At 37.1% G+C, this 17,359-nt stretch overlaps 1 protein-coding gene across 2 annotated transcripts in view; it reads right to left on the reverse strand.

Annotated features, from left to right (window-relative positions):
- Positions 1-4,877: 4,877 nt before the first annotated feature.
- The window catches only part of ORC3 (origin recognition complex subunit 3), a 59,358-nt gene continuing 46,876 nt past the window's right edge, over positions 4,878-17,359 (reverse strand). Inside the window, exons 14-21 of one of the 2 annotated variants that reach the window (XM_044917257.1) lie at positions 15,562-15,695; positions 13,617-13,619; positions 12,405-12,481; positions 11,400-11,500; positions 8,021-8,162; positions 6,705-6,821; positions 5,866-5,945; positions 4,878-5,300 (exon numbers count right to left, since the gene is read on the reverse strand). In XM_044917257.1, the coding sequence (XP_044773192.1) occupies positions 5,195-5,300; positions 5,866-5,945; positions 6,705-6,821; positions 8,021-8,162; positions 11,400-11,500; positions 12,405-12,481; positions 13,617-13,619; positions 15,562-15,695 (760 nt within the window). In that variant the 3' untranslated portion in view covers positions 4,878-5,194. The remainder of the gene's footprint in view (positions 5,301-5,865; positions 5,946-6,704; positions 6,822-8,020; positions 8,163-11,399; positions 11,501-12,404; positions 12,482-13,616; positions 13,620-15,561; positions 15,696-17,359) is intronic. The other variant, XM_044917256.1, reaches the window with a different exon arrangement.

Below are 17,359 nucleotides of genomic sequence, written 5' to 3' on the forward strand. Positions count from 1 at the left end.
CATGCCCTTCACTGGTTGTGTAAATAAAACTGTAGAATTGACACTTCAGATGAAATTAGTGTGATTTTAATTGTGCACTACAACCAAGCTGTAACCAGTTATTAATAATTTAGAATGTAATCCCAGGACATTATTAAGCAAATAGCCTACAGTGCTTCCTGTGAAATAGTGAAGGAGGGAGGGCATTTTTGTATTCCAGGACTTTTTGGGGTTTCAGAAAGGGTTTTTAGGATTTTTTTTTTTTAAGTTTTTTTTTGGGGGGGGGGGTAGTTTTTATTTATTCTTTCAGTCTTTTTAACAAATGTTTATTGCTGCATTTTTTTCCCAGTGTGTGTTTTACTGCCCTTGTAGTACTGGAATATAGTTGGAAGAATAAAACATTTACTTCTAATCTGCTTTAATGTACAGATGGGTAGTATTTGAATAAAGCCAGTGTTTTAAATGTAAGCATTTTCCAGGAATCAATGAAGTTAATTTTCCAGTAAGATTTAAAAATCTTTAATATACCAAATAATCTAAGATATGAGTGTTCTTTTCAAAAACTGAGTTCTGATTCCAAATTGCTTTTAACTGACTGCATGATAGAATGTTACATAAGAGATCAGTTTTAACAGCTATAGAATTTTTACCTCCAAGACAGCAGTATAATCCAAGTTTTTTTTGTCAAGGATGATAGATGAAAGCATGATTCAGCACATTTAATTCCCTTTGTTACAATGAAGTGAGCAAAAAATGCTTCAGTCATTTCTTTTGTTGAATTCTTTTAGCGTATTTCTACTAATTAAACCAATCATAAATGTACTGGGGCATATATATTTATAATTGACCTAATTAGTGGAAGAAACAAAGGATTTTTTTGCCTTTTTAATTTTGGTGATTATACCTCACCTTTAAACAAGGCCAGGGCTTGAGGGCTTTCACAAGATCCTCAGATAATTCATATGCCCATTAAGTGCTTGAGAAAGATTGGTATAGTGCAGGTAGCCATAAATAAGGTAGATAATTTTACCTAGTTTTAATGGACTAATAGAAATTAACCTCAGCACTACTGACAGTTTGGGCCAGATCACTGTTGTGGGAGTCCTACTGTGCATTATAGGATGTTTAGCAGCATCTCTGGCCTCTACCACTAGATGCCAGTAGCACCCCCCAACCTATGACAACCAAAAATGTACTTCCAGATATATTGCCAATGTCGAGGGCTGAGGAAGGAAACAGTCCCCAGCTAAGAACCACTGGTATATTGGGATTTGTAGGAGAATGCAGGCAGTAAGTTGGAATATGGAGGAGTGGGAATAAAGTGAATAGAAATACATTTTATCCCTTCTTAAACCCCAGTAAGGGCAAATGATCAACACTCTTAAGTAAGCATGTGTGAGTTTCCACATAGATTGAAATTTATAAAAGAGCTGGTTTTTAAACTTGGAGGGCAAGATATACTAAAAGGAAAATCAGTACTGGCAATCTCAATGGAGCCAAAAGTAATACAGTTGTTTTATTCTAGATTCAAGTTGGATCAAGAATAAAATTTCCTCCACAGCCAAATTTCTGCTTATTACCTTACCAAAAAGTCCTGGCTTACTTATAGCTACTTACCAATTTTCAGTAATTGTGTGAGGCAATGCCAGAAAATAAAAAATACAGGCAACTTCTTGGATTTAGTTGTAATTAGATGGACCCAGTAGTTGAATAGTCCAAAAACCAACCGTAGTTGATCTCGATAAGAAAGATCATATTAGCTACCTAGGGATTCTGAATTCCCAGAGATCCCTGAAATTGCTTTTTTAACAAATAGCTAGTTACAGAATTACATGTGCTAACAGTCTTTCTTGTAGTAAAAGGCAATACCGGTATGGTGCTATACTTAGGTTGCTATAGTGTTCGGTAAATCCTGATTATATCACCAGGTATAATTCTTTGTATTTTTGAGCAAAAATAGGCATAGGCAATCTGAGAAGAATAGATATTGGAGATTTAGAATATCAAAGTTATCTTTGGTGGCCTATGGCAAAAACTTCTCTCTAAAGAAAATGGTAAACAAATGAGACATTAATTGCATCAGCAATACTAACTGGAGAGCTTTTAGGAAAGATTCCCAGGTTCCAACCCCTTAGACTGCTTTAGAAGGTTGTGGGGAGGGGAGGACTGTTGGAATCTGTTTAGGTGATCCAAGCAGCCAAGGTTGGAAGTAATTGTCTTTGTCTTATTTGGGTTTTTTTTAATCCCTTACTTCAGAATTATACAGTAACTGGTGTTAATAAGCAAATATTCTGCTAAAGCACCTAATAGCCTGTCTCTTGTCTATTCCTAGACATGGCTCTGCAATTCTCTGCTCCTACACTTGCCCTAGGTAAGGAGCCCCTGTCTCTTTCAAAGACAGCGTTTCTCTATACTGCATCCATTTTCTACTAGATCATTCCCCAAAGCACAGTAAACATGCCATTAAAAAATCTCTTGAGGGGTCCCTGGGGGTACAGTTGGTTAAGTGTCTTCGTTTCTTCAGCTCAGGTCATGATCTTGGGGTCTTGAGATCAAGCCCCAAGTCAGGCTCTGAGCTCAGCGAGGAGTCTACTAGGGTTTCTCTCTCCCTCTGCCCCACCCTGTGCCCGTGCTCTTGGGCGCCTGGGTGGCTCAGATGGTTAGGTGTCTGCCTTCGGCTCAGGTCATGATCCCGGGGTCCTGGGATCGGGTCCCGCCTCGGGCTCCCTGCTCCTTGGGAGCCTGCTTCTCCCTCTGCCTCTCTCTCTGTCTCTAATAAATAAATAAATAAATAAATAATAAATAAATAAATAAATAAAAAACTCTTGATCCTGTGATCCCTCTTCTAGTTACTACTCTATTTTTCTGCTCTGTAACCTTTATAGTAAAAGTCAAGAATTTTCTAATCGTCCTCCCTTGCCTCTTTTAACCATCTTTTATTAGGAAAAAAAATTCATAGAAAAGCTAAAAGAACAGTCCAGTGATCCACTTAAAGTGAAAAACTGTTTTGCCATTTGTTTCATACGTATGTATTTTTAACTTTCAAAAAACATACACATGATTCATCTCCTAAGAATAAGGTGGGTTTTCCTATATTGATACCATTATTCCACTTAAAATACCTAATTTAATATCCAGTCCGTATTTAGATTTTCCCATTTGTTCCCCAAATGTCATTGCAATTGCAGCTTTTTTTCTCCCTAAAGCAGGATTCAATCAAAACAGCTAGACCTGTTATCTAACTGAATGTTTGTGATGTCATTAATTTAACCTTTTATATCAGTTTGAACTCCCTGTAATAACAAAGTTAGCTCTGTTTTTATTTAAACCTTTTGTGCAACAGTACAAGATAATGTTGTCTTCATTTACATTACACCATGTATGGCTTTCCAGGACTAGTGGTAAGTTTGGACATTTGTTAGGTCATACATGTTCCCTAACAGACATTTCTCCACTACTGTTAACCACAAATGATTTCCACGTTGCTAAATCTAATCAACATTTGACCTTGAAACACTCTTCAGTTGGCTTGCAAGATACCACGCCTGCCTGATTTTCCTCATTTATTGGCTGCTGCTCCTTGGTCTATCTGGTTCTTCTATGTAACTGTCTTTTTTCCCTTTTCCCTGCTGCCCAGTCATTTTTCCAACTGTTAAAACATACATATGCCCCAGAGTTTGACCTTGGGCTCCTTGCCTCCTCTGTTCATACTCAGTTTGGTGATCACATCCAAGAGACATAAGATTACATTCACCTCTCTATGGAGGCAGAGGCTCTGCCTTTAACACATGGATTCCAAAGTGTCAAAAGCCTCTGTTTGTCCAGTTTCTTCCCATATGGTGGTGATGTTTGTGTTTGCATATCATAAATTACTTAATTTCAAAGTTGACAGCTCTTTGTGCACATATTTATATGTATTTACTGCTCAGTAAGAAATTCTGGCATCTTTTAGATGAAAATGAGACGACATTTAGCTAAGAGTAATGCTATTCTGGTAATTGTCTTTCTCAAAGCTCTGCAGGGCTAGATGCTTTCTGCTCTGGCATGCAGTTCTTTATTTCTGGTACCTTGGGATTTCCCTTTCTTTTTGAGCCCGGCAACATTCTGACAATTTGTTTTGGGGATATTTATGTTTTGGGAACAGGAAGAGGGGAAGGCAGCAGTTACCCATTCATGTCATCTCAGCCCATCATGCTGTCAGAAGACAAAGATACTCTATACTATATGATATGTCCTTCACACTCCAGAATTGAGGTTTAAGCTATCAAATTTCTTTATAATAAATTTTAAAATAGTTATACATTAAATTTGTCCTCACAGCACACACAAAAGGCCTACAATTACATAGCACTAATGTTTGTGACCCAAGATAGTTTTTACTGAATTTGGATGTTTTCCTTGTGGTCATATTTGCATGGTAATTTTGGTAAGTTAGTGAATACTCTTAAAGATATGTCCCAGAATTCTCATGAGAGTAGAATATTAAATAATGAACTTGGGGGTATCTTTGTTTCATTGTCTTGATGAGTTCTTGTCATGGAAGAGATCCATCCATATGTCATTTCATTTGGGTTTTACTTTTTCCTCATTTGGATTTTACAAGATTGAGATGTGATCTGTAAAGGTCTTAAAGGCTCTACAACTCCATGACAGGTCATCCTAAAGTAGAATATTTATTGCCTTTAAGCATAAAGCCAAAGAGCTTGGGATTTTTTAAGTTTTTAGAGTAAAAAAATGGGGCAGCAGAGGCGGTTTTAGAACCTATATAGTCACTAGGAGAAACAACCTGTAGGATATTTATCTTACTACACAATTTACTAAAGTAAGGAATGCCAGTCCAAGAAACTGGGGGAGCAAGAATGAGTGATATTAAATCAACTGTAACAAATTTTTACTCCTGGATAAAGGAATTTATTACCATTATAAACTATGTGTGCTCAAGAACAATTTATAATTTCGTAATGACGATGAAAATTACAGTGATAATGTGGGAGAAGTTTTAGTTACAATGTAAGCATGTCATTTGTTGGGTTCTAAAGTACTCCAAAGGTATTTTGATATATTCCTGTTTGGGGTTAACAGTCTACTTTCTGATCAGACAGCACATGGGGATTACACATTTCTTGCCAACAGTCTTCTGGTGGTATGTAAATATGACTGGTCTCCTTTTTCTCTTAAGCTTTATGTGGTACTTCTGGCTTCATTCACTGGCTTTCTAGCAGCCTCCCCACGTTAGCCTTGCCACATGGTCAGTCTTCTGTTTGGTGGGTTTTATAAATCCTAAAAGTTCTAGTTCAGAAACAGCTCTAATAAACCGAGCACTAGAGGCTATGGCTAAGGAAATTTACCACTTTACATTTTTTGACAAAAAGAAGTTAAAATCTCAATGTTAAAACATCACTTGTTAAACTGAAGTATAGTTCAAATACATATGCTAAATTAAACCATAACCCTTACTGGAAAACATCAAATGTAATTAGAATCCACCTTCATTAAGACATGAATGGTAAAGTACCTAACACTTACCTAATTCTGATTTTTCATACACTATGAAAATTGCTTCCCCTTCAAATTCTAAAAGTACATAATCACCATAGAAAAATAGAGAATTGCAAAAATGACAGTTTTTGGACATTTTTGCTGAATTCTGGAGTATGACCTTGATGGAAGCTGTAGACCAAATATTTTAATTTGGTCTCATTTTAGATTAAATGCAGAATCGATACTTAGAAACAAGTTATTCTGGGATAGTATGGTTAATACTAGCAAGTAATAAGGTTGTTTGGAAAACATCTTTATAAATCTCTATTGTAGGTCTAGAGAAACTATAAACTTAATACTCTATGTATACTCAGACATTACACAACTGGTTTGTTAAAAGGATACTGGATAATTTCATTCCTTTCTTCTGAGGCTATAGAATTTGCATCCATTTTTTCAGCAGCTGTCACAACTGTTGCAAAAGCCTTTTGAGAGACAAGACAGAAGAAAATAAAAATCTCTACCACTGCCAAATATTTTTTATTGCACTTGCTGACTCTTGTACGAAGGCAGGTCAAGCACTGCTGCTCCTGATAGCTGGCATATTTTTTAAATATTACACCAAATTTCAGATTCTCAAAACTTTTCTTCTTAGACGGTGCCAGTTACGCATATTTTTAAATGGTGACATCTGTTAAATAAGGCCTTCAACAGAGTTAACTTTATAATACTCTTCTGAGGATGGAAAAGAAATTATTTATCTTAATAACTACACTCTTACATTGTCTTATGAAGTATTCCTTTACTTCCTGATTGCTAAATCTGTTGTATAGTTATTCTGATTTTTTTTTTCTTTTTTGTGATAAAGGAAATGCTAGTTAATAATACACCTTTATTTTGTGGAAAAACAGAACCAACCTAAACTGTTTAGCTTTTGCTTACTGTTAACTGTGGGGTTAGATCACGTACTTATTTTGACCTGGCATGAATGCAGAATTGGCTTGGTTGAGGTGTGTGGAATTAGAGTGCAGGGGACTTGGAGTGATAGATACTGTGGAGCAGTTAGCTGCTTTTCTGGAGGGGATTTTACAGTATGAGGTGATTTATGCTTTCCAAACAAAAGAACAGGGCATTAAAAAAAAAAAATGAAAGATGAGTTCTAAAGTCCCAAAAGTATAAAAACCCTAGAACTGTCATAGGATGGTTAGACAAATAAACAGCTTACTCTGTTCCCCATGACCTACCTCTGACCAGTCCACAAGGTTGATGAGCCTGCTGCACTCTAGGTGCAGTTTATATGCAATGCAGATGTCTGGGGCGACATTTGGAATGCAGCCTTCTTCACTTTTCAGTGCTTCATTCTAAAAACAATAGTAAACCAAGATGACTACTTTTTAGAAATGATTAGGAACAAAAGCAGATATTAATGAACCCCCAAACTAAATTCAGTAAGCCAGTAAATGGAGTCTTTGGTTTCCTTTATTTAGTGAGCTACATTTACTCCCCAACAGTTATCTAGTTCTTGTTTAGGATTAGGTGTTCATCGAATCCCCTTAGCTTCTAGTTATTAGAAGAATACTCAGGATCAGAAGAAAAGCATATTTTTCATATTAATCCAATTACTAATTTTTTCATTTTAATCATACATTATTAATGTCTGAGACCCTAAATGCATTTCTGTTTCCATAAAAAGTTTATAGACTTCCTTGGGAATTTTTAGTAAAATGCCACTTCCAACATTTATAATTATAGCAATAATTACACTCTGTTAATACCAACACATCACTACCAGGGCTGTACGTTAGCTCTCAAAGAAAAGACTATGTTGTCAATCGCTGCAGATCCTAACTAACCCCTATGAAAACAATCAGGTTGGTTGGTTTGTTTTAAAGATTTATTTATTTGGGGGAGGTGGGCAGTTGGAGAGAAATCCTCAAGGAGACTCTGCACTGAGCGTGGAGCCCAACACAGGGCTCAATCTCACGACCCTGAGATCACGACCTGAGAGGAAACCAAGAGTTGGAGCTTCACCGACTGAGCCACCCAGGTGCCCCAACAATCAGTGTTTTTTTAATTTATTCGAAATCCATGGTTCTTACTGAGAAAGTGTCTCACATATACATACGCACGGAGATTGTAACATATCCTCCCAAAGACTCCTAAAATCATACCAGATCTCTTCTGTGACCTACTCATTAAAGAGAAAGATTTAAATTTGTGGTTTATATAATAAAAATATTTCATGCTTTAAATATGAAATTATTCAAGCTCTCCACTACCACCATCATTGAAAACCATTGATTTATATCTTCCTACTCAGTATTCTCTTGTAATACTTAGCATGCTAGCTTGAGTGCCATTTTGGAACAGGAAACCGGGACACTGGAACATTCTTCATAGATTTTATGGAGTCTAAAGAATTTTTTTAAAAAACCTGAAAGAGGTATAATCCTGCACTACCAACTCCCCACTAGTTAGGACTGCAAATTTACAGAATTTTTGTGGCAAATAAAGCCTGGGGTCTGAACTAAACTTTCAGAGTAAGGAATCTGCTTTTTACCTTGAGATAATAATAAGGATTGTTGAGTGCAGTGTGGAGGGCGATTCTTGGAGCAGCGTTTAGGTGTTCACGCAGGGTGTGGGCGGCACTGAAGTACACCACCTCGTGCAGAGGCTGTGTCTCTGGAGGCAGAAGATACTCTCTGAAACAGCCAAAGCGAGGTATTCACTTCTAGATAAGCACAGGTTTATTTTCAGTATAACATTTTTGTCAATCCTCTGTGGAAGGTAGAGCAATGAACTCAAAAAGCAAAATCAATAACCAAAACAAACAAATGAAACCAAAGCCAAATAGAATAGTACAGGTTCACTGAGAATTTTACCTCTAACATATAATTTTTAAAATTTTCATATTCACTTGAGTTTAAGAAACTGTATTTCAGTTCTGATTTAAACCTTTAGGAACAAATAAATGTACCTATGTTACATTTCTGCTCAAAACCTTAAAGGCAGAATTTCTTAAAATATTAATGAATACTTTCTTAAAGTAATTATTTAGAAAACTGAGATAGCCACATTCCTTACCACAGCAGACATTTAACTCTTAACAGTGTGTTTAAACACAGGCCTCAGACCTGGGATTAAGAATTTAGGAAATTCTTTTTGGATCACAGAAAATGTTTTAATTGATATGTTTCATAGAAATGATACCTGGAAGGTTTTTGTATGTTAGAATTAACATTTTACTTTAAGAAGGCAGAAAAGGCTAAGTTTTAGCTTCAGAATATTGGAAAACAAGCAAACTGTTCATCATTAAAATTTCAGTTAGACAAACCACTATAACTTGGGTTTTTTTCTCCTATTTATGAGTGAGGTGACAACCTAATTTTAATGAAATCTGAACTTAGGAAAAAAGCATGAGAAAGTTCACAGTCGCTTTGAGGAAGAGAGGTAGTGGAGAGGGTATTAACCCTGTACATCTCCCCATCTCAAGAGAACTCCTGGCCCCCTGCTCCTTCCCCAGAGTTAAGCAGAGTAAAACCATTCACAAAGCATTCGGTTATGACTCAGCCCTAAGGATCAGCATTCCATACCTTAAGTACTGCTAACCTCTTACTCAAAAGTATGTTAATTTAGCTGTAGCCTCTGGCATGGGTTTTGTAACATCAACTGCCTCCCTAGCCAGCTAGTTACCCATTTGTAATTTGACCATAAACTCTTCCTACCAACCTCAGGCTGTTTGTCTCCAGTCATTATAATGACTGTCATTAAAAGACCCTGTTGAAGTCCTGCTATGTAATAAGGACTGGCAATCAAACAAGGTAAGCAGACACAGTCAATTTCAGAAAAATTACCTCACATTTATACTCTTCTCCCTTTTTAACATCTTTATATTTAATGTTTAGAAATTCAGATAATTACCGAGGCAAAGGCCTTTTTGGATATCCTCGAAGAACCTTCATCAGAGGCAAAATAAAATATTTGCCTGTATTTTGTTCACACTGGGCTGCTACATTGGTTGACAAAACATCATACATGAGAATTTTTGTCCAACTGCAAATGTGGAGATAAGAAGAAATGAGCCCAGCACTAGAGCACTGCATGGTGCTTCATTGTGGATTCAGATCAGAGTTCACAAACAAAAGAGAAGTGGTTTTGAGGGAGTGGGTAGGGACCACTTAGTATCAACAAGGGCTAAAATAGTAATGTAGAAAGTAGCACTTATATTCTCCATTCTCAGGAGTTTCATCAAGTCCTGCTCATGGTAAACTAGGAACCCTGTCTCTTGGAGTCTATTGCTTATATTTATCTTTAACAAAAGTCTTTTCTCCAGGACTCCAAGCTCTGTTCAAACATCTGTGATGTGGCCCCCTTGGACAAAGTATGGAGAAATGGAGAGGGACTTGTGCTGGTCGTCAGCAGACCAGGACTGTGTGACTTTCCATGAGTCCTAGCTTCACTCTGGGTTTTAGCGGCCACATGACTCCTTAGGTCTCTTTTAGCTCTAACATGCTACAGTCCTAATCTCTTCCTGCCTGGGATATTCAATCTTGATAAAGACAGTAAATCCTGGTATGGAGAACGTTGTGATTTCACAACATAGCACAATTCAGTCATACCTTTATTTCAGTAACTTCTCAGAGAGGTAAAACACAATTAGGAATGGTTGTTTGATTTCAGAGCCTGTAACTTGGGATTTGTGGGAATTCAGAAAGGAACCTGACATTTGGCCTATAAGTTATGCTAAAATACACTATAATTTTTTTCAGCAATAGCAATGGTCACAATTTGGTAAAAGAAAGGAGTCAGATACTTGGGGCAAGAAACTACCAGAACAGGAAAGCCCAGTAGGGCAAGGTTAACTGTATGAGTTCTAAAAGGTCAATTCTGGCCAGTAGGTCAGGTCAGTTCAGTATTGCATTGCATCACTTGTAACATGACACATTTCTCACTTTAACCTTCCTTTTGTCACACTTGGTTGATCATCTGGACTTCCTTCATGACATTAGTAATTTCTCCCCAGTGATTAGGAACAATGACCCTGTTCCCACAATGTCCTGGAAAATGGAACTTTTCACTTTTAAGAGGATAGGTAATTTATCAGGAAACTACTGTCTTCAGTGACTGAGCTGTTCTTTTCAGTACTTGATTATATTCAGTGCCTAGCCTGTTGTTTGAACTGTTAAAAAAAACAAGAAGCAATGATATCTAAGTTTTTTCCTATTTTTTAATTATTAAATCATTTTATTTTTCACATTTCTCTTTTTTTTTTTTCCCCTATAGCATGTCCCAACTGCCTGAAAGGCAGCTTTTAGGTGGGTTATTTCATACACCTACATAAAACTGGCTTTTGGGAAATCCGTGAATTAGAATGACTTGGGTTTCCCAAAAAGGAATCATCTTAAAATACAGGCAGAGCTAATGGACTTCTAAATTACTATGAGTACGTTTCTCAACATGAATTTAGTGCTGATAATAAGTTACACTGGTATTCTTTAGAATTAGAAGTCCTCTACTCTGGATAAAAGAGGGCATCACAGCTAGCCTGCTCTGTCTTCTGGGCTTGGCCCAGATCCAGCATACTCCCAGCAAAGACAAAGCAAGGATAAAGTGCAACGCAAACACTCTTAGAAACGGGAAAACACACTCACTTTCTGTTTTCACCCCCATCCCACCCCCGACTCCAGCCTAATGAACTAGATCAAATTTAAATCTGTGTTCTTGAACCGGCAGTAAAGGACTGAGCTAGTCATTTGATCAGACATCTTAATAAGGATGAAAAATGAATCAAAATTACAATTCTAAGCTGGATGGAGGGACCTGAAAAGCATAAAGCCCAAGCTAGGAGAAAGTGCCCTGGACTGGCTATGGACAGCTGTCACCCCAATGTTGTTGAGAAAACAGCCTGATTTGTAACTTTTTAAGAGCAACAGACTCACCTCACCAGACTGTCAATGAAGTTGACAACTTTTTCTCTCAGTACTTCAAACCTGGTCTGCTTCTTACTTGTTCTTCTTAATTCCTTCATTTCCAATAAGGACTATGGATGAAAGAACATATTTTTTTCTGGTGATTCTGCAACAGAAAACTCTTCACAGGGGAGTGCTGGGTCCCTACACAGAATGTGTAGAGTAAGAACCAGATCAAAATGGGTTGTTTATTTTTTACTTTTAAGGTCTAGAAAGAATCTCTACAGAGTATCTTGCTTCAAATATATATCAAGTGGATTTTCAGGGAAAGAGAAAAAGGACACCTCACTTTATTGCTATCATGGTAGAGTGCCCACAATCCGTAACCCATTACTTCAGTTAAGAAAAGACTTAAAAGAAAAAAACAAAAACAAAAACACCTTAGCCTTTGGCCATCTAAACAGAATAAATTCAATGTGTTCTGTCTTGCTTTGAAAGTTTACTCTACATTTATCATAACTTGGTATCATGATACAAAGAAGGATCTTTACTTTGACAACCAAGATCCTAAAGTTAGAATTATCTGAAAAAGATTATGTTGGATACTGTGGCTCAGTTTCTGCTCTCTATACTGAATATGCATTAAAAAAATCAAGAAAAGTATCTAAAATTAATGGGTTAGGCTCTTTTGGATTTCTCTGATCCAAAAACAAATACATCAGATAAATAATCAGGTTCCTTTTTGCAACAGTGTCCCCAGTTTTTCCTTACTAGTAGTTTATTCTCTTTTTCTCTCTGTTCCTTTTAGCCAAAGGAACAGTTTCTACCTATGTTGGCTAGTACAGACTTCATAAATACAGAATGAGGATGGCAATGGATCAGATAAACAGGATGTTCAATTTATAAGTGAGTTACAAAATCTGCTTTGTTCCTGATGGTGGTTTAAAAATAAAAACAAAAACATTTAGGCAGAGCTAATCTAGAGCACGCACTGGAAAAAAGGAGTGGCAGGATGCAGTTGGAAGGAAAAGTTACCTTCTGAAGATGATAGAGGTCTGTCTTCTGAAGCCCCTTTGACTGTGACCCAGACGTATCTTCTTCTTCTTTGGCTTCTAATTTTTAATAAAAAAACAATATACAGCAACTAAGGTAAATCCATTCAAGTCAAAGAGAAGAAGTATTCCTACTACTCCAAGGGAAATAAAAGTTTCATCTATTTTTTTTTTCAATGTGGCAAGGGATCAAGGTTCCATCAAATAAATGATTTCTCCCAGAAGCTGAAGGTAAATAAATACTACATAAATTATGCTGCAGAGATGGCTTCAAAAAACCAGCTACTGGATTTTAAAAACATGACCACAATGCAAGCAAAACAAAATACAAACATATAAAACCCCACAAGCCAAGAGCAAAAAGCTACAAATCTTTGTGCTGTTATAAATAGCATTTTAAAAACAAATTTAAACTGTATTCCTTTGAGTATGCCAAGACCATAAACAACACAAACCTACACCCTGGCAAACCTGGCCTCAACCTTCCAATTCACTATTTTTGACACAAGGCTGTTTGAGTATGAAAAAGGTAGTGTGTAAAAGGTTTGAAATAATCTACTGAAACAAAGTACACCATAGTTCTTTAGCAAAGGGAATAGAAAACCATATCTGGTAAAAGGTGTAGTTGTGCTTCTAGAGCGCATGAGGCTACCCTTTCCTAGGTAAGGCAGGTTTTAGGAACCTCATATTGACATGGCTTATTTGGACTAAATCTAAGACAAGAGGATGCAGCTGTAGAATCTGCATCGTTCTCAATAAATTTCTTCACTATGGATAATTTTTGGTTCAAGAAAGATATAACTTAAGATTAAATTATCTAGTAAATTCTTTGCCCCATTTTATTAACACATAGCAGAGCCTTAAAAATAAATCTGATATATGAAACTCTGACCTAATCAACCCTCCAAATGTAATTTTAAACCCAGATTGTAAAATGTAGTTAAGCGTTAAGGAACCAGAAATAGCATATAGTCAAATATTTGTTACTTGTCCAATGTGGGGGTTTAATTTCACTTTATTATTAACTGTGTGTCATTTTGAGAATAGAGAAATACAGATATTTCTTCAAGACACTGGTTTTGTCCCAACTTTAAAGTTCTTTACCTTTCGAATGTTAATGATCTTAATCTCCAACCTTCCCATTTCTAAAAGCTGCATTCCTTTATTATTTAGCACATCACAGAATTTGTTTGACCAGCTTGTTAATTTATTATAATATCTAAGGTTTTATTTTACAAAAATCTGAGTCCAATTTTGTAAAAGACTGAAATTTACCTAATTTACTTATATAAGTCTTTTACCTAATTTATGTCCTTAAGGGTGTCCCCTCACTGTCTCAGTGACCACAGTTAAGAAGCATTTAAATTATCGGGGCAACTGGGACGCCTGGGTGGCTCAGTCGGTTAAGTGTCTGCCTTCGGCTCAGGTCATGATCCCAGGGTCCTGGGATCGAGTCCCACATCAGGCTCCCTGCTCTGCGGGAGCCTGCTTCTCCCTCTGCCTCTGCTTCTCTCTCTCTCTGTCTCTCATGAATAAATAAATAAAATCTTAAAAAAAAAAAAAGAAAAAAATAAATTATCGGGGCAACTGAGTGGCTCAGTCCTTAAGTGTCTGCCTTCGGCTCACGTCATGGTCCCAGGGTCCTGGGATCGAGTCCCGCATCGAGCTCCCTGCTCCGCAGGAAGCCTGCTTCTCCCTCCCCCACTCCCCCTGCTTGTGTTCCCTCTCTCACTGTGTCTCTCTCTGCCAAATAAATAAATAAAATCTTTTTTTTTTTTTTAAAGAGGCATTTAAATTATGAATGAGAAAAATCAACAATGAGCTGGCTTGAGAGGTGGGCTCTAGCCTGAGTGCTAGCACTAGCTACCTGTGGGATCTAGAGCAAGTTACATTCTCTTCTTGGGCTTTAGTTTCTGTTTGTAAATGAACTACATGATTTCTATGATACTGATTTCTAGTTCTTTAAAATTTTATGACTTAAAAAATGGTTCAGCTCAAGCTGTAGTGCAAAAGAGCATGCCTACAAATAACCTGAAGCAAACCCTCTTACTACTGTACTAACTCATTCTGGCTAACTCATGTCACTCCAGGCAAGCAAACTGTCTCTTCATCTTCCACTAAGCACTCATCAGGTACCTAGCATTGCAGCTGTGGAGAGATATGGAGGGATTTCAGCAAAAGCATTTGCCTTTAATGTAAAGGATTTTCAAGATGAACACTTGCCAAACATAGAAAGGACTGATACAGACATTCCAAGTGAAATATTTTCACCATGCCATGTCCCATCTATGTGCTTACATACCAAGCTGCCTCTTTCCCCCAACCTCCCAAACTACAATTTCCCTAAATAGGGGGAAATAAAGGGTGCACACTCGTTTTGTTTTCCCAAAAGAATGCCATACTTTAGTGCTAGAACAAGAGCAAGAGAAGAGCCCATGAAAAGTGAATGATCAGCATCAATCCACAGTGCCTTAGAAAACAGAACATGGCTACCTATACACAATCAGGAGGCTACCCCTGCACTCAGCAAACAGAAATGATGGCATGGCAGTCAGGCAAAAATCAAGGAAAGTGTTAAGACTCCAACACTGGGGAATGCCAGGCTGCCTCAGTTCATTCCAGCTTTTATAAATCCGATTACAGCCAACCTCATGCATATTTTGGTAATCAGCATACCAATGAGCCTCACTGCTGTGAAAGTGGTTCACAGCTATTAATTTTTCAGGCTTACAAATGATTTATGCAGTGTTTTTGAAATCTATAAAGAACTTGATGAAATACTTAAGAAAAAACATGTAAAAGGAGTCCTTAATTATGATGCCCTGCTACTCTCTCCAACCTTTTCATTTCTTTTTGTTGCCTTTTTGTTTTTAAAGATAAGTCCTCTAAACTGTCCATCTGGGAGAAGAATTTTTTTTCTTGCCCATTTGAGGATTTTCACTGTTTAAACCAAATCTGGAAGAGAACCATTTGTCTTATTTGTGATGGTCAAGATACTATATTCTGAGGGTTGGTATGCTGACTGACCATGAACTACTTTATCTCTTCATCTCTGAAACATCAGAAAGTGGGATTTTCCATGTTATTTTATTTAAATAACTGTCATAGCCAGTAGAATTGGCAAGATATTATATTCTCACCATCAAGACTCTGTAACTGGGCCAAAAACTCCTCTATTCTCTTTGCTGTGCTCTCAAGCTGCTTTTCAGAAGAGGACTTAAAAACCTGGAAACATTTCTGAAGAATGGTCATCAGTTCATCCTTTGCCAACATCCTAGAACAGAATCAATGACAGAAGATATACTGTAACTGGAAAATTAATATACTTAAAAAAACACTGTCTGCATATTAAATGTTTCTGGTCCGATGAAGATGGTATAAATTCTTCACTAGTAGCTACCAAATTTGGGGGAAGAGATCTTCTTCAACATATGTGACATTTCAAAAGTATTTAGAAAAGTTCTCATGAAGCTCAACTTAGAAAATGTACAGAGCTCCAAAACGTACAGAGCTCTGTGCTCACAGCCTGACGGCAGCACATACACTATGTTTGTAATACAGAGCAAGCTACTAAACCCCTCTGACCCTTGGTTTCCTTGTCTATAAAATGGAAATAAGAATTCACATATCTCACAGGTTGGACGGAGGCTTAAAAATTAAATGAGAAGATGCATTTGAAGACTCTAGCACAGCGCTTAAAACCCAGTAGGCGTTTAAGGTTAGTGTCCCTTTCCTTCAGATCTAAATATGAGACAGAATGTCTGCTGAGGATATAACACAAAGGCTAAACAAAAGCTTGTCTGAAAGCATCAAAAAAAAAAAATCACAATCATTTCTCTAATTATTACCGTTTTAGCTATGTTTTACATCTTCTATGGGGCTTTATGAACATCAGTCAGTAAACCCACTGAACTTTAAAAGAGGTAAGCAATTCTCCATGTTTTATATAGCACAGGTGGAATGGTTGTATAACTCATTCAAGGCCACAGAGGAGATCTTTGTTAGAAATGGAAAGAACACAGATCTTCTAAAATTAGGATCCTGTTCTCAGAACCATTACTTATAGGATCTCTCCACTAAGATCATATCCAGTAACAGAATGAAATGGAATCAGGTCAATATTAGTAATTACTAAGTGCCATGACACAAGTATGAAAATTATTCTCAGCAAATGGACCTATGTAATGAAGACTATGATGATTTTAAGTTCTTATATTAGTCATGAAGGAACACTCAGACAAATCCAGAATGTGGGCCATTCTGCAAGATAACCATCTTAGGTTTGACATTTTTCATAATAAAAAATCTGGGGAAAATGCTAATTATTACTAAGTTAGCTAAAAGCTATAAAGCTAAGTAGACTGAGACTACTGAGAAATTAAGCTGGTTACTTCAACTAAAATTTAAACCCAAACCTAAAAATTAAAAAAAATGTCAAACAGCCAGTAAATATGGAAACTGGTAGGTAGGGGTGGACAAAAGTAAACTTTTGCCTAGTTTTACGAAAAAGTATAAAATCTTCTCTTCCTCCTTCCACAACAATAAAATATCTATCCAAAGTATTAGTAATCTATCTGGGAATGAAAGGCAACTAATAGGTCAAAGAAAACTAAGCCAACACATTTAATTCTTGATTACATTTGACATTATTTAAAATGTCTGGCTTTCTATTGCCCAGATGGAGTTAAACTGTTGAGAGTTAACACAAAGTCAGATACATCTGAACAATCGGTTATACCTAACCTTTAGCCCTACTCAGATAGCCAAGATCAGCATTTCCCAGGTCCAAGGACTCCCTGGCACGGGCCTGCTGGGAGGGGCAGAAGCTGAGGCGGAACTCACTCACACGGGCAGCACCCACAGAACCAGTGGCCCAGGCTGCAGGCAGCCACACCTGGCATGTTTGCAGCTTAGAAAACTGAGTCTCCAGGTAGGCAG

This window comes from Neomonachus schauinslandi, chromosome 8, assembly GCF_002201575.2.
Source record: "Neomonachus schauinslandi chromosome 8, ASM220157v2, whole genome shotgun sequence".
In the NCBI taxonomy this organism is placed as follows: domain Eukaryota; kingdom Metazoa; phylum Chordata; class Mammalia; order Carnivora; family Phocidae; genus Neomonachus; species Neomonachus schauinslandi.